The sequence below is a fragment of the Pagrus major genome, chromosome 10, assembly GCF_040436345.1.
Source record: "Pagrus major chromosome 10, Pma_NU_1.0".
NCBI classification, from domain to species: domain Eukaryota; kingdom Metazoa; phylum Chordata; class Actinopteri; order Spariformes; family Sparidae; genus Pagrus; species Pagrus major.
This window is the reverse complement of record NC_133224.1, coordinates 18,700,547-18,723,382: the sequence shown is the minus strand read 5'-3', so window position 1 is coordinate 18,723,382 and position 22,836 is coordinate 18,700,547. Positions and strand designations below refer to the sequence as shown.

The following is a 22,836-nucleotide window of genomic DNA, read 5'->3' as shown; positions in this document are numbered from 1 at the left end:
GCCTAATCTCAAGCAGGGAATCCCAGAGTTTGAGGGCTCTGATGGCAAAAACCAGGTCATCCTTGGTCACCAGCTCTGACCGAACAAGTAGCAAGGGCAGACAGTCTTGTCAGGCAAAATTACTGATAATGTGTCCTAATGGAAGCATGTGAAGGGAAAACAAAATTGGACCAAGAATAGATCCCTGTGGCAACCCGCACATCAGGGGGGCTGAAGATGAGACACAATCACCAATGGAAACAGAACATTCTCTATTTGAGAGGTATGACTCAAATCATTTAAGGACAGTTCCAGTCATGCCTACACACTGATTCAGTCTATTGATAGAAATGTAGCAATAAAACAGAATGATCCCCAGTATCAGAAGTGGTGACCGATACAAGACTTGTTCAGTTAGGCTAACTGTTTTATGTCTAAGCAATCTTGTAGGAAGTCTTGCCACAGCTAATGAAATCGTGAATAACAAAGATTTATAAATAAAAAGGTTCAAAATAGATGTTATTGACAATAACAGGTAGATGAGTGCCTGTGGAAGCAGCAGCCTGAGAGCCCAACAAATGAGGCACATACGCTCTAATCAACTTTCAAGTACTGATAATAAGAAGTCATTATAATCATTATTTAAGTATGAGTCCAGCTCTAGATAAACTTGCAGATGGATATTGCCACTAAAGCTAGTTACCTCTACTGGCAACATCAACAACAACAACCAGCCATGCTGGTGCCAAATGATGGTCAGAGCCAAGGGATAAAAAACATCTAATCTAAAATGATGTTGAGGAGGATGATTACAAGGCCTAATGATTCTGAGTAGTAGTAGGAGGATTTATGGATACACACTTATTTTGCACCCCTTGATAATAACATGAGACACTTGCTTTGTACATTATAAAGTTAAAATGTCAGCGTCATCAGATAAAAAAAAGCTGCTAACATTGTCACTACCAAACTAAACTGATAAGCAACTATTTGGCAGCTATAGGAACAAAGTTCAAAAATAAGACCAACACTCATTTATATACCATTTGTACTTTATGTCTATATGTTATACACATAGTGTTACTACAACCAACATTGATAGGATTCAACTTTCTTCAATCCACTATGAAACACCTAACTGTGTTACAAGATGTTATTGTTGTAAATTGTGTGTTTTAAATTGTTGGTGTACACTTTTAATGATTTTCAATGCTTTAAATTGAGTCAAAGGCCAGTGAGTGAATTTTTTTAAACCTGGAACAGTATTTATCATTAATAATAATGAACGAATATAGAGAAAATTACTATGAATTCAAATGAATGGGATTTATTTAAAGATGTTGAGAATGTTACTGTTTACTGATCTACTTCTAGTAGTCAGCTACCCTGTCATAATTCTCCCAGATTGAATGAAAAAAGGCAATCACACTCCTCTCCTCCCTCACATTGCATTCATTGTGCTGAAGGAATGATTCTTCTTTCTTCTGCACTTCTTCCTGCTGCCCATCTTCCAGGTCATCATCCACTCACACGACATCACTGGTCTCCAATCTGACTGAGGATGTGTCCTCTGACTGTCAACACAGAAAAAAACTGTATTATTAATAAAGTGTTTTTTTCCTGCAATGTGGAAACTGCCATAGTGGCCATCTCTTCATCCAGAGAGACCCTCTCCTCCAGAAGTCCCTCTTCCATCCCATCTAAGCAGTCTGCACATTATGGATTGTAGAGATGAAGCCCCTCTCTAGCAGAGAAAAAACATTCGTAGTCCATCAAGTGGAAGGACTTTCGAGCATTCATCAAACCTCTTTGAGATGGCTTTGACCGTGAATCTGGCTGCCAGTGCAGACCTCAAGCAGTAGAGTTTTATATAGATCCAAACTGAGAGGGGCAGAGAGCTGAACAAGGTGACTGCTAAACTGCTGTGAAAGGTACTTTTCTCTGTCCAGTTGTTACTGAGAGCTCTCAGAGTATGAAGTGCCTTGTTTTGATCCAGGCTTGCAAAATAGGCCTAATGTTTCTGACAGTGGACATATTTTTTTTATAAGTGAAGATGCAGTCTGATAATGAACTGTGTATATCTTGTCTCATCTTATGACACCTAGTGTGATGTGCAGGAGGACTGTCTCATACTTGTTAGTTTAGCCGTGAGGAAGACATGTCATCTCTGTCACGTCACAAAACCTGCAAAGTTTACAAAATACATACATGTAGGCTAAATTTGGGACAAAAACGGTTAGTTATTCAGAGAATAAATGCTCAATTTGATAGAAATTTAGACTCAATACTAAGTGTCATTATTAATGTAAATGATAATTATATTATTATTAAACGGTGGTCTAACTTTCCCTCCTTAGAAATCATTTAAATGTACAATAACTGTCGCTTTCACAGTGCGCGTTCCCGCAAGTGGCACGCAGTTCTCGTGGGCAGGCTGTGGTGATCACATGGGTCACTTCTTAGCCAATAGGAACGCTTCCTACAGACGCGCGCAACTTGATTCAGGAAGTACGCATTTTAATTTCAAGTCGTGTTCGTGATAGCGAGAAAAGTCGTCAGAAATCACAAATTGAGAAGTTTCTTGGTAAATAAGAAAGACAGCTCAGGTTAAAATGTCCGCTGGTTCCGAGTCTACACATATATCGTCGCTTGGGAAGGCCGACAGCTTGCATCAACGTGGTAAATAAACAAGTTTACTAGCTTATGTTAGCTGCAGCGTTGACTGTTTGTCTGACAAAATGGAGGAATTGTGGCTTAAAAGCTTTTTTTTTTTTTTAGGGAAGCTAAAGTTGCATTTAGTTAAAGTTGGTGTGCTGTGCTGTTGTGAGTCCCCATTATGTCATTATGTTTGGCCACTAATAATAACGTAAGTGTGTTTACTGTCCTCCCACCCAGTTCTCGCCTCCTTCCCTCTGTGTGACATTGCAGAGGAGGATCTGACCCAGAACCCTCAGTTCTGTAAACTCCTGGCCACCCTGTCACAACATGTGGACCAGACTGGACTCACTGTCCCACTGAAAACGGAGCTGGACAAGGTATCAGCAGGCACTGTGCTCACACTGGGACAAATCCTTCAGTAATGTTACCTTTTACATCTGCTAGAAGACAAGCTCCTTGGTCTGTAACTCAAGCTGAACTTATAAAGTTATACCAAACAACTAAATGTTTGCTGCACTTTGTGAAGAGTTATACATTTTTAATTACACAGTAAGTAGTCTATCACTTACCGACCTCTACTGGTAACCACTAACAATTGCAGTTGCATAGATGGAACCTCTGTCATGCTGTTAGCTTTTGTGTATCTGTGAGCACTTCCAAATGTGTTTTTCTAGGCTGAGCAGAAGCTGCAGAGCCAGAGGCGTCTCTGGCTGTGCTCCGAGAGTCTCCACAATGGGCTCAAAGAGATGATCCAGGACCATTGTATCAGGAAGCATCATGCCACTGTACCCCCTGACCAGAACATGGTACATTTCACAGTTGCACCATCCACAAGTGCACAAACAGCTGAGATTGATTACAGGACACCATGTGGACATTAAAGCCACGCTAGGCAGCTTATTTGGGACATTACATCTAAAGGTCACAGTTCGAGGCATTTGAACTTCCCTATCCAGTAATCTGTCATGTAATATATTTGTAAACGGCACACTGCATGTTCTTGTGTACCAAAGTGACAAAAGATCATTCGCGGTGGCCTAGGAGACAGACATTAACAGTGTTTTAATTGAGTGGGATGACACTTTATCTGATGGTAAAAATAAAACTGTAATATATAACTAGCTGTGTGTGTTTGTTTGTGTGTTTAGTTCTATGAGACGATGGAGAAGTCTCTGCTGGTGTCTCAGTGTATCAGACAGCTGGATCCCAGTAGCACTACCAACCAGGACCAACCTTCTATTTTGGGCCTGAACCCTCAACAGGTGATGGAGCTCATGCCATCAGAGAAGGTAAGTCATAAAAATACAAAATTGCTAAGGTGTTATGTGTGAAATATAAAGTAATTGATGGATAGATAGTTCATCACACAGTAGTATTATTGCAGATACACAAGTTGTCCATCAGTAGACAGATACTTCAGTAGTTTGACACAAATGTTGCAGATTGATGCTTAAATGTAGCTTGTCAACGATGCTGTATTCATCTTTACCAGAATGTTCAAAGAATGAAACAGAGTCTTCCCAGAGAGCTTGAGAAACACCTGAAGAAGAAGTGTTGGGGCCTCCTTTCTTACTATCAACCTGAATGGGGTACAGTATCTAGACATTGACTTACATGTTCCTACAAAATCTCATTCACTTTCAGTACCTTTTATATCACGCCATTGTTTTGCACTTACATGAAAACAAGGATGTTGTTCTGTTATTTTTTGCAGAGAGTGAGAGTGATGGTCTGAAGAACACCAAGTTGTCTCATCTGTCAGCCCAGCTGGACAGAGAGAAGAAAAGAGCAGAGAGTCTGAAGGAGACCTGCAGGGAAAACACAGTTCTTCTGCAAAGACAGACTCAACTCTACCTCTGTGTAAGAGCTCTATCAATCAACATGTAGCTAAGAACAAGCCAGTATGTCTTTGTTTTTGGGAGCTTGTCACATATATTAAATGTATATAATTATGAGCACGCTGTGTTTTTTTGCAGGTTTACTCACTGGAAATTGTTTTAAAAAAATATTTAAAAGGGTAAATGTGGGTACAGGCCCTAAATGTATATTTTTTTAGTTTGTTAAAAACAATATTTTCCTTTCTTTTTTTCCCCTCCTTTTTGACTTGTGTGTCCAGGAGCTGATCAAGTGTATTCAGCTTCTCCAGTCTTTCATTTTGGACCACAGGCTGAGGATGCAGACAGATCTGGACAGGAAAAAGTTAGACTACTTTGAGGGAAAATGTGAATTAGTCTTACAGAAGATTAAGTAAGTCAATTCTTTTACCTGCTTAAATATATTTTAATACTGTTGATTTACTGGTGCACTTATTCAGAAAGACGTACAATGAAAACAAATGCTTTTCAGGTTTTACACATGTTTTCTCTTCTTTCTTTAAAGGACTGAGATGGTGGAAATTCAGTTGGACACGTACACAGCTGACTCGATATCTGCTCATAGAAAAATAAGGCAAGAGGCTTTGTGTTCATCTGACTGATTCCTTATTTTGTCCAGTAATTCAAATGTTACTCATATCGCTCCACTCCACATTCTGGCAGATCCTTCTCTCAAAACAATCTTTTGCTGTTGTGTCTTGTTTCAGAGAGAAGCTGGACTCTGAACTTAAAGCCTGTCGGGGGGAGAAGCAGTCTGTCGAGTTAAAACTGGCCTCCTTTGAGATCTTGGGCAAAGAGTTTGAGGTCCTGGCGGAGGAGTACTGCAGGTTACGGCAGGAGATAGAAATGAAGAACTGGGCTCTGAAGGAGTTCACGCAGTACAATGACAAGTGAAGATGAAAGAAAGAAAACAGCCAGACATTCCCTATTCATAGCGTGTCCCTGGTCACAATGACATGCTGGCGTTTGGACACTTGACAAAGAAACTCTTTGGACTATGTAGTAAATACAGTCATGAGTGGGCCAAGCACAGGCTCCCACTAGCACTTCTAACTTAATGTTTATTAACTTCAGTAAGTTCAGTTTTCCTAAAATAGTCCAGCCTCTTCAGTGCATCACCATGGTAATTCTGCCTTCTTTGTTTCTACATAAACCCATTTAGTGTTCAAGGCTTGTTCAGTATTCATGACTCTTTTAGTAAGATGCAGTTTAACACAATCTTTAACTATCTTGCATGTGACTACATGGTCACGTTTGACTACTTTCTATATCAACTTAAGGAAGTGAGAATCACTATATTCATACTGAAAATGCAAAGTACTTTTGCAGTAAAATGTGCTTCCTTCTAACAGTGAAGCTTTTGTTCAGTGACTTGATTTAATTTCACCTGAAATAAAGGTGTTAAGGTATGTTTTACCTCAGGTATCCGGACACAGAAAAATCAGCCAAAAGCTGGGTGTGCGTTCCTTTGTAAATAAATTAAAGTATCACCACGAGTCTGGAAATGAGTTATGTCCTATATTCTGTGTATATATATGTATGTTTTTACTGCAGTTGTCTAGTGGTTTAATGTATACGGGAAAGGTCTAGACTTGTAAGCAGCATCCTTTCAGATATGGTGGGTGGCATACACAAACATAACACTCATCTGATCCTTTCTTGGTGTGTCTTGGGAAACATCCTACAGCCTAATTGAGTTAATTTACCGAAGCTGCTAATGTGTTGTCCTTTGTAAAACAATGCTTTTAAATAATCCTCGCAGAAGATTAAAACAACCATAAGTTCTGTCTATTCATCAAATAAATCGTCTAAGCAGTTTCCATGTTGATTACTTATTAAATCCCGAAGATATGCTACCTGTCACAGCAGGAGTTGTACATGAAGGATGCAAATTTGTACAAAGGGAGTGGCATATCCTAAATTCTTTACATTTGGTGTATGTGCTACATATGTATATAGGCCAATAACATGACTTCTATGAAATGGAATCCAGTTTTCTTGTAACTCACATTAAACCTGCTGTCCACTAGAATTTTGTTCAGTAAAATAGCTGAGAACACGAATAGGCTAGTGCTGTTTTCTTGCAGTAGTCAGCATGCTCCACAAGATGGCAGTGCACTTTCATGTTTCAGGGTCAGCAGAGTTCAATAATAATAATAATAATAATAATAATAATAATATAAACTATAAAGTAATTCTGTACTTTTACTTTATATGGTGAACTCCTAGCAGGTGTCTTTATTTAGCTTTTCTATGAAACTACTACTACACTTCTGCTTTAGAAGTGACATTTTATAATTTGTCCAATTTACAACTTACAACAAGAGTTTAAAGTTTACAGCATTAAGCACTTTAGACAAAGTAAAATATGTTTTTCATTGTCTTTAAAAGGTTTCTTCATTTTATTTCACAAAATAATTTCGGTATTCGCTGTGGTTGAGGATGTAAGGTGAACGCCCACTCTCGTCTTCGCATCATTGACGATCTTTGGTTAAGTGTGTTCCATTGAGGGCAAACGGAAGTAGGTAAGAGTGAAGCATCTCGCGCTGCTACACCCTCTCTGTCCTCTCATCAGCAGCACCAGCAGCAGCAGCGGCCCCGCCTCGCTACGCGAACCGCTGGCTGGTTCACATCCAACACAACCCACATCTGGCTGTCACACAACCAGCGCTGCCGCTCCGTCCGGTACCGCGGCATGCTCGTATATCACACCGGGAACTCAAGGAGTGGATTTTATAACCAGAGACGGGCACTATGTCTGAGGTGCGAAAATTCACAAAGAGGTTGAGCAAGCCCGGGACGGCCGCGGAAGTCAGGCAGAGCGTGTCGGAGGCTGTGAGGAGCTCCGTGGACCTGGTGGTGAGCAGAGCATGAACACTGTCTGTGGACCGGCGGCGGTCATTTTAGCTAACAGGGCGAATGTAACTAACTGGTTAGCTTGCTAACTCCCCTCTTCCCTCTGTCCTCCCAGGGGAGTAAAAGCTTCTTCATTCCTCTTTTCTACATTCCTACCATTCCTTTTGGTTTATCCTAACATTCTCCATACTCTTTCATTTAATTTTTTTTTTTAAATTGCTTTTCCAGTTTTTCATTCTTGTCCCAACAACCTTAACCTATAACATTAGCTGCTGTGACGCGCTCTCTGAATGCACTGAAACAATTTTCCCGGCGTTGTTGGCAGCGCTACATCCCCTCCAGTGTTAAGAGGCAGGTTATTATGGAGACATTATTACACCGCGAATTAAACAGCTCGGTTTTTTTCCCAAATTGCAGGCGTTACAGAATAGTGTGACATTGTGCTCATGAACACATGGTTTTCAGTCTTGCGCGGCTCCTTTTGTGTGCTGGCGGACGAGGAGCGCTGCCAGTTGGACAGCTGCAGCATGGCTTCCCCCTGTCCCTGCCTCGGAGCGGTCTGCTGTGAGCCTCTTTATTTCTACCAGCCACATTGTGCAATAGAAGGCAGTTCACGCATGTCTTCAAAATTGATGTATTGCTCATGACGAGTGTCTAATGCAAAAGGGAAAGAAAATCTTATTGTTCCTTGTGAATGAAGAGCAGTGCTGCCGGCTGATGGAGCAGACTGCAATAATGCGGGATTAGGCGCAGCGTGGCTTGAGATGAATAGCTTTGGGGATCCTGCTGATACAGCACGTGTGTGTGTGAAGTTATTCAGATGGAGTACATCAAAGGGGAGACATTTGTCTTGAAACTTGCACTGATGATGTCACTTCAGATCTGTTTTCTTTTTGTAATAACTAAAACCATCATCCACTTTCTCATGATGTCCAACTTGAACCCAGAACACATCAGTCATACAACTTCATCTGTTTAGAGAGTGCAGCTGGATCAGTTTGGATAAGAGATAAACCCTTGTTCCCCTGGGATTAGGCATCAGTCTTATGATGATCATCTTGAGGATGAGCGTGAGGCAAAGAGGTTATCAGAGCCATAAAGCTGTGATTTTTCATTTCCACAACAGAGCTGGGAGTGTGTGTCTGTTTGAGCCCGTAGCCACGTGTTTGGTTTGTGTCTCCTGCTGGGTTTCAGAGTCGCAGGTTTTGGGCTGCTCATTTTAAGAAGTAAACGGGTGGCTGAGAACAAACGTCGTCTTGTTGCATGGCCTGGCGGTGTTCCTCTCACATGGGGATTCCCTCGGGCATGCTGTGACCCTGCTTCCTCTGTGACTGCATGTGTTTGTGTGTTCTGTCTGAGCTGCTTCTTCATCTCGATAAAGTCAGTCTTATTTGCAAGTCTTTTACGTCAGTGCCCTTGTTTTCAACCGAACAAGCAGGTTTTACACGGTTTCCAAGCAGAAAGTCAAATAAAACTGTGTAAAAGGAAACAGGAGGGTGAACAATATGGAAGTATGATTTTCTCTAAATGACTCAGACAACCCTCGGGCCGTGAGAAGTTGCTACATGAGAAGTCCCGTCAGCTGATAATGGTATTTCATGAAGTCCATGTCTGTTTCTGTATCAATTGTCTAGGAAACAGTGGACAGCGATTGTCAGGATGATAATTGGAAGAGACCATGCAGACCTTACCCAGTGGAGTATTTGATCTGAAAAGATGATCTGTGAAGCTGTCGTGTAGGCGACAACTTCCTCTCCAGTGTCTCACCAGTGTTTTCAGTACGGCGCAAAACAAAGACTTGATTCTAGTTGAAACATAGTTGGGGGTTGCCACATGTTCTCATGTTATCTGAAGGCCAGCAGGTACACAAAGTTATTGACTAATACTCACCGATGTATCAATATTTTCACAAATGTAACATTATCGGCAAAATCTAAGCAAATAATGTGCCAATAATTTGACCTCAGACAAACTGCCTAGAGCAGGGGTTCAGTGAATGCACATTAGATCACAGAACCCAAATTTGAGAGGATTTTGTCTTCAGGACTTTCCCTCTTAGTAATCAATGATAGAATTAGGATCACTATAAATGACAAAGCGTATTTCTTTCCAAACTTTCCAACTTCCAAAAATCTGATAAAAGTTAAAATATTCTATTCCTCCTTATCATAGAGTAGTTATTCTGAAGCAGGGCTGCTCAAAGTGGGTTCTGCGGGCCAACATTGGCCCACCATAAGGTTCAGTTTGGCCCACCAGATGTTTCTAGCATCCAGCTGTTTTGTTGTTTGGGAAGTAAAATGCTCTTTAAATATGTAGGATCCCTGATTACTACTTTTCATAATCTGAGCACGGTGGGTAAAGTGACACTGCACAGGAAGCCAGTCAATAAAGTAACTGTATCCAAGTACCATTTTAAATCTTAACAATACAGTACTGTACAATACAAAAGGAGTTTGCTTTTGGTCCATGGCCCACCATCCAGTTTCAGCTTCAGTCCTCTAAGGGAAAAGGTTTGGGCACCTCTGTGCTACAGCGTTGATGATTAATTTATTAATTTATTAGTTTCGATCAGCAGAAAATTAATGGGCAGCTGTTGTGGTAATCAACTAAGTTTGAAATGTATGCTTAAAAGTCAGAACTTGCTAGTTCCAGGTCCAAGGACTTGACTTTCCTTTGTCTTATATGATGGTAAACTTAACCTCTTGTGGCTTTTGAATGCTAATTAAAAAATACCCACAGCATTGGAATACATCTCGTTAAACTGTGGGGATTTACAGGACATTTTCAGATTGTTTATTGACCAAATCATTAACTGATTAATCGAGAAAATGATCAGCAGGTTAATAAATAATGAAAATAAATGTTACTTGCAGCCCTCAAACTTGGAGGGTGGGTATGAACACTTTTTGACCAAACAGGTGTAATTAATTACTTAAGTCTTGAATGGTGCATTGCAGTAATTGCTGGAACAGAGCCATCGTTAATGTCATTAGTTCCACCTAATTCCACCTGTTAAATATCTGCTGTGAAAAAGTTCTGTGAATTAGGCTTACTATTGAGCAATAAAAAACACAAGATTGCTCTGATGCACGCAAGACTGTCAAGATTCAAGTTAGCAAGATGTGTGCATGTTGGACAGATTGTTGACAGAGAAGAAAATAAAATCAGGTGAAGCTCGTCAAGCAAACAGGTCAGTGGAATCTAAAGAAGTGTGTCTTGCTCTTAAAAGCCACTTTCAGTACAGCTCAGGAGTCTTGTGTCTATTGGTGTGTTCACATTTTCATGAAAATTCAACTTGGCTCCTTTAGTAGTTAGTTTCCCCAGTGTTGTGTTGTTATCGGTAAATACAAGTGGAGTCTATTTATGGGGTGGGGGGATGTGAAATCTCTTTGCTTTCAGTTCATATGACGAAAAACGTTTGGGAACCACTCTGTAGGAATGCACTGTTGACATCTAGATTGTAGAGGGCACAGGAATACCAGTGTCCATGTGACTGTGCAACCAACTATGTATGACAGTGTATAGTCAGCTCAGTAGGAATGCCACCCTCTGAGGATTAAATACATCTGGAGTGTGCTCATGCATACATACATCTCTATATTTGGTCATTTTTTAGGTGGAGCTTTTGCTGAAGGTATATATAATTCTGTATATGGAGGGTTGATTAATGTATGTTTTAGGCTAAAATTATGCATCATCATAAAGCTTGAGGCAGGTCGTCTTTCGTGTTTTATTTAAAGTTGACATTTTGGGGATATATAGTTTTCATTGGATGGCAACAGACTTCTAGTAGTCAATTATAGGCCACTATCTGTGTAATGGGAAATGTGTTGGATAATGGAAACTTAAAGGAAAAGTTTACTTAAAAAATATAATTCACTTACTGACAGTACTTACCTACCCCATGCTGATGGGAAGTCAGGTGAATTTTCGTTGTCCACAAAACATTTCTGGAGCTTCACAGCAAAACAGCGTTGCAGCATTCTCTTAACAAATGAAGTAGATGGGGACTTGTTTTAAAATGTATGAAACAACTAAAGATAAACCATAAAGTGGCTCCATACGGCTTGTCAAATGTAATCCAAGTCTGCGGATGCCCTGAGATCCCAAATTGATAAGATGTTATTTACACTCTTGTAAATCTGAAATCTTCAGTGTAGCTGCTAAGCTAAAAGCTCTAGCGTGCACATCGTGTGTCGTGGTTTCATTAGCTGGACCGCACGTCAAGGGTGTAAATAACGTATTTTCAAATATATTTGGGATCTCAGGGCTTCCGTAGACGTGGATAACACCTGATAAGCTGTATGAAGCTGTTCTATGTTTTTATTTTTATTTTTTCTGGTTGTTTTTTTGCATTTTAAAATGAGTCTCCATGTACGTCAGTTGTTAAGGAGAATGCTGCAACGCTGTTTTGCTGTTTTTGAGTAGATAATGACTGAATTTTCACTTTTGGGTGAACTTTTCCTTTTTAATTTCACAATAATTAGCTTTAAATTTGGTGTTTAAATACTATATCTATCTGTGGATCCCTAATGCAAATGCTGCAAGAGTCTCTATTTATACATTATTAATAATCATTTTGGACTAGACAGTTTTTGGACTAACACAAGGATAAAAGAGACCAGTGAAAATCCTTTTTTTCCCTTGAGTGAGCTGCCATGTGTCTAGGCTGCTCATATACACACAGATTGGAGCACTTAGTGGGGTCAGCATTGGGACAGGGATCTGCTTCATACTGTATGTGACTCGCATGTCAGTGTGTGTGTGCCCCGCTCATCCGTTGTTCATAAGTGTAAGCTTCCCGAGCAGACGTGATAAAATGCACCTGGCTGTGTTGGAGTGCCTCACATCTGCTGAAGCGTAATGGGACACAGACGTCTGGAAGTGCACCCTCGCTAACAGCACCATCATCATCATGATCATAGTCCTCTGGAGGCACACTGGGAGTCTTCACAATGCTTTGTACTCAGTAATTGGTGTGTGAGTGTTGTCCGGCCAGGTTGAAAGCGCAGTGGACATAGACTTAAGAGAGTGTCTTGAATGCTTGCACCATACAGTTACACCCAAGTCTTAGGCCATGTCCTTCAGCGTTTTTGCATCTCACTGTTTCTCAATCTGTGAGACTGTGACTTGACAGCTGCCTGCTTGTGATTCTTCAGCTTCTTTCTTCTGTGAAAGCAGAACTATTTCTCTTTCTATCTCTTTCTCTATTTCATTCTCTCTCTGCTTGCTTCCCCTCCCTCCTTCCCTCTTTCTCTCTCTCTCTCTGTAACATGATCAGCGTTGCAGTCGAGCCACCGTGTGCCTCCGAACGGTTGCCTCTGACTTGTAGCGCTGCGGTTGAGCTTGTTGCACATGACAGGAAGCAGAGCTGCTGCTGTGGGTGCAGGGGCGACACAGTCATGTGTAATGCTTTCAACAGACTCGTAGGTGTTGAGTTTTGCAACTGCTCAGGTTGCTGGTTGTCCACTAAAGGGCTGATCTTTATGTAAAAAGAGACACAGAAGAATGGGCAAATATTAAATTTCAGTATCATTAGGGTTAGGAAGTAGTTGTTTCGATAAGTGGTTAAAAAAATGCTCGAGGCAGTCTTCATGTAGACATGTGAGAAAGTCGGGGTCTGGTGGAAAACTCTGCAGAAAACGTGTAAGCAGCTTGTTTCACCAAATTATTGGTTGGTGAACATGGAAAGGGAGAACTTTCTTTCCTTTATTGGCTTGTGCACTGATACCAAGATATTCAAGAGGAATATTTTTAACCCCTTGAACGTCACTGAACCAGACAAAGTTACCAGACATGTCAGGAAATTAGTAAAAAATGAGTAGAGCTACAATGATTAGCCGATTAATCAGTCTTCAACTATTACATTTATTGCCAACTATTTTGATAATTGATTCATAATTTTTAGTCATTTTTAAAGAAAACAGAAGTTTTTTTAAAAATGTAAATGTAAAATATTTTCTGGTTTCTTAACTCCTCTATGACAGAAAACTGAATATCTTTGGATTTTGGGCAGAACAGGACATTTGAGGACATTATCTTGTGCTTTAGGAAACACTGATCAACATTTTTCAAATTTTGGACATTTAACGGACCATATAACTAATTGATTAAATGAGAAAATGATTGTCAGATTAATTGATTATGAAAATATCGTTAGTTGCAGTCCTAAACATGGTAAAGAAAGCTTGCATCTTTCCATATGATGGACTGATGCAGTGAGGAGCTAAAACAAGCTGATGCACAATATATACATCTGATACAGTCAGTCAGTGTTATTCGACAATTTTACAGCTATACCTCTGAAAACTTGGTTTTAAATCTTAAGTATTCTTTTGTAACATCTAATTTTTATGACTAAAGCAGAAAATGAAGGCTGACTCGTGATCTACTCTGTTGTTCCTAGTTGCTACTTTGAGGAAAACTGAAAGCGATCAGATACAGCTTTGTCTGTTTCCACTTTAAGTATAATTTGTTAAGTAGTTAATGTGAGATTACAAAAACTGTTCAACCTTCGGCAGAAAATTGTGTGTTCATGTTGGTCCCTATTGCTCGTAAGAAGAAGAAAATATGTTGTAAGGGTCTTTCAGGGAAAACTACATGTTAAATGGTTCCCTGGGCACATACAGCTTAAAAAGACCTCAAATACTGAAATATAAGTGCGCATGAAAACATGCCCAGTAGGGCTGCAAATAATGACTATTTTGATTAATCTAAAATGAATTATTTTCACAATAAATTGAATCATCTATAAAATAAAATAAAAGCTTATTTTGTCCAACAAACAAACACCTGATTCACATGAATAGGTAGTGATCAGGCTTCTGCAGAGCTTGATAACGAGCTGATCATTTGAATCAGGGAAACATCTAAAACATGCAGGGCAGGAACAGGATTAAAAACACCGGATTGAATGATTATCAGAACAGTCGACAGTTAACTTTCTTTCAGTTGACTAATTGATTAATTGACGGCTTTAGCTCTACTGGTGAGTTCCATTGCAAGTCCAAAATCGGAATTTCCCTGTCAGTATTTTCCGACTTCCAATCTGAAAGCGTTCCAGGGCATTTGCTCAGAAAAACATGGAGGCTCGTGTTTGAATGGCAAGTCTGCCAACTTCACAAGCAACTACAGCAGCTGATGATGAACAGTTGAGGACACTTATTCTCAGAGACTTCTATTGAGCACAGATCAACTCAATGAAAGTGAAAATGACAACTGCAAAGTTCTATTTACTCCATGTTTTTACAAACAAACACTACATGAAGTAAAAATTGATGAAGAGGAAAACATTTTATTGTTCACTGTGTGTGTGTCTGTGCTTATGTTGGCGAACTCGAGCTACGCGGATCTTGCCCAAGTTTCTGACTTCGGATTCCGACTTGGATGGCCGCTGCATTGCACTTTTCCGTGTTGGAGGTCGTTTTTTCCAAATTCCGAGTACAATGGAACGCAACATAATGCCCAGAGTTTTTGTGGGAAGGCAGTAGATGGGAGGGGAGACCAGCAGCAAGCAGAGGGGAAAAAGCAGCAGCCAAACTACTGCTGAACTTTATTACTAGCTTGCTCACTCTGCCCACTCCAACAGTGGTGCAACAGAAAAACAAAGCTGTGCATTTCATTAAAATAGAAATATGACAAGGTGGAAAATGACTCAGTCATACACTCCCAGCTGTTTCGCATAGTGCGGGTTTTTCGTGACAGTGGCTCAGTAATGTGGCACAGAAGCTGATCAAATCCATCCAGTCTGATTTCCTCTTCTCCAGTCCAAATGGCTTGGTGTCGCTCAGCCAGGGCTTATTGGCTAAGCTATTCATCACCATCTTCACCGCTTAGCTCGAGCTTAAAGTGCCACTTTCTTGGAATTAATTCTGAATCTCTCCAAGTGGTTTGTGATCACATCTTGACCTAGTTGTTGAAGGCTAGCTTTTAGCCTGTAGGCCTCTTTAAGTCAGAATGATTTCATATCTTTTACTTCTCCACGAAAATCAAAACAGGAAGTTATGATCTGTGGCTGGAACCATGCTGGCATGTGATTTACTTCTTGTGTTTTGTTTCATTATTACATATCTTTATTTATCACATGACCATCAAGTCAAATATCATTCGTCCATTTCTCTGCTGTTTTTTCTCACCTTTCTTGCCCTTCCTGTCTTGTGTTTGTTGTCAGTTGCTTCCCTTTTGTCATCTTTTGCCTTTTTTTTTCATCCGCCCACAATTCTCTGAGCCACTGTTTCCGTGCTCTCTGACAGTCCTCTGAACTTTGTGGTTGTCTCTCTGATCTCTTGTGGCTCTGCTTTTGCATGGATGGTGAAAACGTCTGGGGTTGAGTGCTTGTTAACTGCCTTCAAATAGCAATGGCTATGGCAAGGAATGGCAAGGAAAGACAAAATGATCAGAATTTAACATCAAAAATAATTGTGTGTGTGTGTGTTATTTGAAACGGCATGTGTTTATGTTCTGTCTATCTCTCCCTCTCAGGAGCAGCCAAAGATCATTGAACCACTTGACTATGAGGCTGTGGTGTTTCAGAGAAAGGCTCAGATCCACAGCGACCCCCACAGAGACCTGCTGCTCTGCCCTGTGGACGATGTATCGGTGAGTCCCTTCATCCCTTCCCCGCTGTGTCCTGTCCTCTGGGGCTGGCGCTCACCCAGGTCATCTTCCTCAGCTGTGCAGTTTACCCAGTCGTCTGCTGCTTCTAAACAGCATTTTATAGGAGTGTGGGGCTAGTTCAAGTTATAATACTTTAATTTCTTTTCAGTGTGTCCGCAACTACTCTAAGTTTTTCAAAGTTGTCATATCTTATTAAGAGTCAAAGTTGTAGTTGGCTGGCTGGCACATTAGATTAAAAAATACAGTAAAGATGTTTGGTCATTGCTTAAAGGATAAATTAGATTTTTGCAAATATCTATCTGGTTTTGAACATTATTTTTATTGGTTATAACAACATTGTACCCAGCAAATTAATATCTTGGACAGCTGTTACATACATAGCTGTTATGTTACATAGGTCAGGTGTGGCAAGAAACATTAGCAGTCCAATGATGAGGAGGTTTCTAAATGAACCCCCGTGCCAATGAGATTGAACCCATCGTAACATCATCTACTGGTTTGTGGGCAACCGTTTTGAAGTCTCAAATGTGGCATTACGATTGTTGCCATCTTGGTTTTTTGGAGCCAAGAGTGACCATATTTTACTCTTAATGGGACCATAATTTTCAAAATGATCATGCTGTGTTGAAAAAGACTTAGAACTGGTGATTGAGAACATAACTCTTCAGGAAACTGTTAACTGAGGTGGTAAATCAAGTGAGAACTAGGGTCATTTTCTCAGAAACCTACATATAATCTGACTTCTTTTTGAGACCGGTGGAGTTGCCCAACGCTGGCCATTTGAAAGAATGCATGTTTAAGGCACTTTCAGACCCTGAAGCTCTGTCTATTTTATACAATCGGTGGGTTAAACTGTTGGTTTAAAAAAATCTACATTCTGTGTCTTCTTTTTTTCCTCTTGACTTGTAAAATGTATTTGTCTCTATTACTTGGAAGCAGAATCAATACTGGATCCAAACTTTTCTCCTGCATCACTTGATCCAAATGCAGCCAGTAATTTGAAGGTTAAATACAGAGTCTCATGCTCAACACACCTGTGCTGAGATCTCCACAGTAAACAGTCAAATCAGCGGCTTGTTTCTTGTAAAACTGTCTGAGCCAAATGGGAACAAAGAGCTATAAAATATCCTTTTCTAAAGAAAGGTTTCCCGTCATTAATCACTGTTCTCCCAGCACACCAGACTCAGTTATTTACGGGTCAGTCCGACCGGTCAAATCCAATCCAGCCAGGTAGCTCTGCTCTGGATTTATTGCCGCTGCTTCAAACACATGTGGTTTTGTTTAGAGGCACGTCTCGCTCCTTGTCTGTTTTTTTCCCCTGATCCTGAGACACTCGTTTGACACTCATCTATTTCTTTGCATCTCTGACTTCTGTTTTCTCTCATTTACTTTCTCTTTGTTTGTGGTTTCCTGCTGTGCTACTATTTGATGAGAATATAAAGAGCTGTCATGACCAACATTTCATGTATACATGTTTGTTTTTGACTTGTGTGTGTGCAGGAGTCCCAGATCTCTCGGCAGAGGAGGACTGTTGCCCCCTCAGTGCCTCAGAATGCTGAGCGGGAGGCCAGGAGTCTGTTTGCCAAAGAGGTACGGCAACCTAGCAGTCCCATTATGTATATGGCTTAGTCCCCACTCTGTATCAGATGGCATGCTTGTAGCGATTGTGTCCAGTCCTTTCTAAAAAAATAAAAAAGTTTAATTTTGCAGTGAAAAAATGGGCTAGTGTTAATAGTCGCCATTAAATCTTCTCAGTAATATGACTTTTGCTTGCTAAAAAGCAGTGAATAAAATGCTTTCCTAGCATAAATTATGATTTCTTGATGACTTCACACTTGCATCATGCTGCCCCTATGATATATCGTACTAGCGATGAAAACCTTCTGGCATGATGTGGATCTACTCTGCTGCTCTGCCAGGCATCTGAATCTGTGTTCCTCAGCCAGCTCTCATGACTGTGATACAGCATGGAAACAACTGACACAGGGATTGTTAAAACAGACCTTAGGCTTACTCAGCTTCTATTGAACAAAGATCCTTTCAGCTGACTTTCTGCTCGCAGTTTCACACTGAATAAAAAGCAATATGTAAAATGAAAAAACATTGTGAGTGATACCAAAGAGAAATCAGCAGGGCAGTGGTGACTACTTCTGCTACTTGGCAGACTTATTTTGAGTTCATAAACGAGTCATATCAATCTGGAATATTTTCCCCAGAAAAGGGAACCGAGGGCTGCGTCCTCCTCCATGAGTCACAGTCCGCCTGCTTGGTTTCTGTCATTTTGCTCATATGCCATGCTTGTTATATTTGAGTGTCTCTGCTGCCCCTAATCCAGCTCTCTGTTTTGACCTGTTTGGCAGTGCATCAAGAAGTACAACACCGACTGGCATGTCATCAACTACAAATATGAGGCTTACTCTGGTGACTTCCGCATGTTGCCAAGGTAAGGAATATAAGAAAAAAAAACACTTTGACAGATAAAAAAATGAGAAAATGTAGAGGTTAGGGATCAGAGTCTGTGCAAAACAACATCGCAGTTCTGGATTGCTAAACATGTACAAGAGATTTACTCTGCTCACATGGCTCTCTGCTGGATGACGACATGCAGTGAATCACTGTTCCTGTGTATTAATACAACTCTGGTACTACAGAGTTCAGCCAGATTTCCCTCTACAACATAACAGGTGCAGGCCAGATGTTATGAATTTATATGTAAATGGTGATAAAGCTTCCTTCCATATTATTTTTAGCACAGCAAACTTCACTTGAACTCTAAATTGGAGTGAAAGAGATGAATGTGTAATAGTATTCTCCAAGTACCCTGAAAAGTCCAGAAAATATAAATGTAATGCAAGAACGGACAAGCTGGCACGAGAATTTGGGAATGCACTGATTGTTAAAGTGGGCCGATACTACACAATAATTGGAAGTATTTATATAGCTTTACAAACTGATGGCAGCAATGTCACGAGCCAGTAGCTCATAAATGTACCTGCTTAAAATATGACACAAAAGATAAACATCAGCCACTGCCATTCAAAGCAAATATTACCAGCATGTATCGGTGCATCCCTATATAAGATTTACTATCCAATACAGCACATACAGAATGTAGCAAAGGAGACAGTGCAAGATGAGTAGATCAGGGCAGTGATTTGTTGCCTGCTTTACAAAGAGTAAAGATGTAGAGAGATAGCAGACCTCACCACAGGGGAAATGCAGTCGGGAGGGGGCTGATTTATTGCAGACTGCTGACCCCCTCTCACTGTCTTTTCATAGCAAAGGCCTGAAGACAGACAAGCTGCCGGCTCACGTGTTCGAGATCGATGAAGACGCCAAAGACGAGGTGAGTAGAGGGGTCCGAGTGGCGTTAGATCACAGACATTGATCACCGACTGCAGTGAGGATGAGTGGTCTGCTATTGACTCACTGGGCCCATCGTGGACAGATGCACCATACTAGTTGTGATGTGCAATAAACCTTGCTTGGAAATGACAAAGATCCCTTCAGTCTTTCTGAATCATATAGGTAGGACACAAATTTGGCTCCTTCAACATGCCTGAAAATGTAAGCACACAGCGCTGCCTTTGAACTGGTAATTGTGCTGGAAGATTCAATGTGACTTATGGTCCGTCAGTCCTTCAGTCCGACCAGCAGTGTGACCCCTCAGAGACTGAGTGTGGAGCAGAGAAACCAGCAGACCTTATATGTCCTATAAATAGCCCTCATCGATCCTCCTCCCAGGCCTTATGCCGGATGCAGATAAACTTAGACAGAGAGGGTTTAATTGACGGAGAATGAATGCTGCTGTGCTGCCAGGACTGTGAGGGCTCTATTACTCCTTGAAATGACCAGTGCTACTGTTCCATTACCTCTGCACAATCAATTCTGGCTGTGATGGCAAATATTTAAGAAGAGAAAGAGAAAACACACATGCATATAAACAACCATAAATGTTAGTTTTTCTGTGCCCTTTATCTGATCTCACATATCCATCCACTGAGCCATAACAGTTAATCCATAATAATGAAGTCAGGGCAATTATACATTAGGTGACAGTGCTAAGTATGCTACCATTCCTGATATGAGGGTGTGGTGGGGTGTGTATACATAGTGGCTGCTGTCAGTTGTCTGAGAGAAGTATGGAAGCTGTGGGAAGAGAGAGCAGCCAGCCAATTAGATTATAGGACAAGGCTGGAGATAGAGGAGGAGGCCTGACACTCAGAGGACAAAATGCCACTTCAGTGTGATGAGGCTCATCGCCACTGTGCACAAACGCCCCTTTTTCACTTGATGTCATGATATGCGTGTCATGTTCCAGGCTTACATTAAGCTAATTAGGCTGCCTCGTACTGTGAATTCCTCCCAAGTGGGCAGACGTATTGGTGGTTTTTATGTGCGTATCAGAGTATCGTATTCCCTTGTGATGAATGTTTGTGTTTTCTGTCAAGCTGATTAATAGTCCCATGATAGTTATATGAGATAGAATGGCTATACTGACAGGATGGAGGCTGAATTATGATGGGAAATCAAAGACATGCACCGTTTGGCTGACAGTATATGATTAGAATTGATTAATTATTTTAATTTACTTTAACTGTGACGAGTGAACATTTCTCACAACCAGCTGCTTGTCAGAAAAAATATGAATGTTTCATGCAGATATGGCAATAAAAATTGACTATAACATTAAGCTGTTGAGACTGTCTGCTGTCTAGAAGCACAGTGATGCTTAATATGTTAGAGCCATTAACCTGAATTAACCTGCATTATAACATGCAACTGTCTTGATTGACTCCCAATGTCTGTTTTTATGTCTTTCTGTCAGGACTCAGCGTCGCTGTGCTCCCAGAGGGGAGGCATCATGAAGCAGGGCTGGCTTCAGAAAGCCAACATCAACAGCAGCCTGTCTGTCTCCATGAGGGTGAGTCACCAGCAGACCTCCTGTCTGTTATCCACACAACATAACAGCAACAAATGACACAACAACAGCAAAAATCGTTGGGTTCACAGCAGAGCTACAGAGACGTGGCAACTCTTTGTTCTCCTGCATGACTGGTGCACCATTAAAACTACACTTTTCTTTATCAGCTTCTGCATTGTTCTATCCCATCATACTGTACTGTATAATATAATCAGGACTTTCATCATTGCCTACATTTACACTAACATCAACATTTACATCTTTAATATTTGATATCAGAAATCTGCTATTGCACTTTTCAATGGTGCTTTATAAAATAAGACAAATACCATAAATGCACTGCAGTGAAAGCAGTGTTGTAAATATAAAAATAAGAAAAGAGGCATAGACATAAATGATAGGGTGGTCAGAAACATCTAGTAAAGTTGTTAACAGTGCAGCATCTTTCCTCCAACCAGGAGAGTAAATCCAACATAAATTTAGGTAATATCAAATGTATTTAAGCCATATTTCACAGTGTAGTTCTCTAAGTAGGAATACAATGATTATAGATGTTGATGGTTTGATTATAGCTAGAGGGACAAAATCCTGATTTCACAGTTTCACATTATAATGCATTAATTTGTGTCATAACGCTGTGGATGTGTATAAAATCACATGAACATTTTTATTAAGGGGTTTTATTACATTTTGGTTTGTAAGCTTTGGTTTTAGTTTTTAACAGGTGCTGCATTTTAACCAAATAATAAAGTGAATTAAAAACAGTCATGCCAAAGTGCAGTGTTGGTAAGCCAGAAAGGAAAGTGAAACATCTGTTATGTATGTGTTACATCTTTGAGGAGATTACGTGACAGCATGAGTGAATTACCTGACGTTTTTGCTGCATGACATTTTAAGCTGTCGCACGAGGTTCATTTTCATCTCGCCTGCAGTCTGCCAATTGCACTGGCAATTGTCTATGTTTGTTTAATTTGAACTACTGTTCAACCGTGGTTCATAGAAGCATAATGTAGCATAATGTCCCTTTTTAAGTGAGAGCAGAAACACTCGGTGTAGCTGAGCCTTTACATTTAAAGAATTTTAAACCGTGGTTAATAGTGAAGTTGGTTAATCGCTGCATTCCTGATTACAATTTCTTTGTACTTAGATATGAAGCTGCCTGACTTGCTCTCCACTGCTGTGAATTACAGGTGTTCAAAAGGAGATACTTCTACTTGTCTCAGCTCCCTGACGGCTCCTACATCCTCAACTCCTACAAGGATGAGAAGAACTGCAAGGATACCAAAGGATCCATCTACCTGGACTCATGCATAGATGTTATTCAGGTACAGGGGCTGGAAATAAAATCAAAGAAACATCAAATGCACAGCTGAGAATACGGCAATAACAGTTTGACCAACACTTAAGCTTTCAATATACCATACTGTTTGTTTAATCAAACTCCCCTGGTGTATCTGTGCCAACAGTGAGTTTTCTGTTCTTGGCACAAGCTCTCACCCTCGTGAAAGTCAATGTGTTTCCTAGTCTCGCCACGCTCCAGGGGACTTTAGCTGCTTTGATTGAATAGATTTACTGCATTCCACCGTCTTGGGCAGAAAAGTCCGGTCCTAGCAGATTATGAGGGGGCTGCTGCTGTTGGCTCATGGCACAGGCTGGTACCTCGTTCAGGTCTGCACTGAGCGGACAGGCTGCCAGGAAGCTTTCAGTGTGATGAACACATTCACAAGATGAATGAGAGGAGTGAGGAGACTCATTCCGGCTAGTGGGTTTAATGAGGAAGCTTGTGGAGTATGGTGGGTTGACGTGTGCAGCATGTTCTGCACCCGAAAGACTTTGTGTTCACGCTGCTTTCAACAACAAGTTTGTCGTGAGGACCCTGTATGTTAAAATCCATCTGAAGCACTGTGCAAGCAAAAAGCTGTTGCGAGG

At 40.6% G+C, this 22,836-nt stretch overlaps 2 protein-coding genes across 2 annotated transcripts in view; both read left to right on the top strand.

The window, feature by feature from the left end:
• Window positions 1-2,501: 2,501 nt before the first annotated feature.
• On the top strand, window positions 2,502-6,002 carry haus4 (HAUS augmin-like complex, subunit 4). Its single transcript, XM_073475206.1, has 9 exons — window positions 2,502-2,658; window positions 2,875-3,014; window positions 3,312-3,443; window positions 3,786-3,926; window positions 4,130-4,226; window positions 4,352-4,497; window positions 4,754-4,884; window positions 5,017-5,085; window positions 5,219-6,002. Exons 1-9 carry the CDS (start codon window positions 2,592-2,594, stop codon window positions 5,403-5,405), a joined length of 1,110 nt encoding a protein of 369 aa, XP_073331307.1. The 5' UTR covers window positions 2,502-2,591; the 3' UTR covers window positions 5,406-6,002.
• A 1,189-nt stretch (window positions 6,003-7,191) lies between these two features.
• dock11 (dedicator of cytokinesis 11) overlaps window positions 7,192-22,836 on the top strand; it is a 68,349-nt gene continuing 52,704 nt past the window's right edge. The window contains exons 1-7 of the mRNA XM_073474975.1: window positions 7,192-7,370; window positions 15,849-15,965; window positions 17,484-17,573; window positions 18,344-18,426; window positions 19,263-19,329; window positions 20,812-20,907; window positions 22,098-22,232. Of these exons, the coding sequence (XP_073331076.1) occupies window positions 7,266-7,370; window positions 15,849-15,965; window positions 17,484-17,573; window positions 18,344-18,426; window positions 19,263-19,329; window positions 20,812-20,907; window positions 22,098-22,232 (693 nt within the window). The 5' untranslated portion in view covers window positions 7,192-7,265. The remainder of the gene's footprint in view (window positions 7,371-15,848; window positions 15,966-17,483; window positions 17,574-18,343; window positions 18,427-19,262; window positions 19,330-20,811; window positions 20,908-22,097; window positions 22,233-22,836) is intronic.

What these genes read in the sequence shown, in the direction of transcription:
- haus4 (XM_073475206.1), top strand. Translation starts at nt 2,592, where the DNA reads ATGTCCGCTGGTTCCGAGTCTACACATATATCGTCGCTTGGGAAGGCC. An exon ending in CGACAGCTTGCATCAACGTG is followed by an intron (nt 2,659 to 2,874) that starts GTAAATAAACAA and finishes CCTCCCACCCAG; the next exon opens with TTCTCGCCTCCTTCCCTCTG. An exon ending in AGACTCAACTCTACCTCTGT is followed by an intron (nt 4,498 to 4,753) that starts GTAAGAGCTCTA and finishes TTGTGTGTCCAG; the next exon opens with GAGCTGATCAAGTGTATTCA.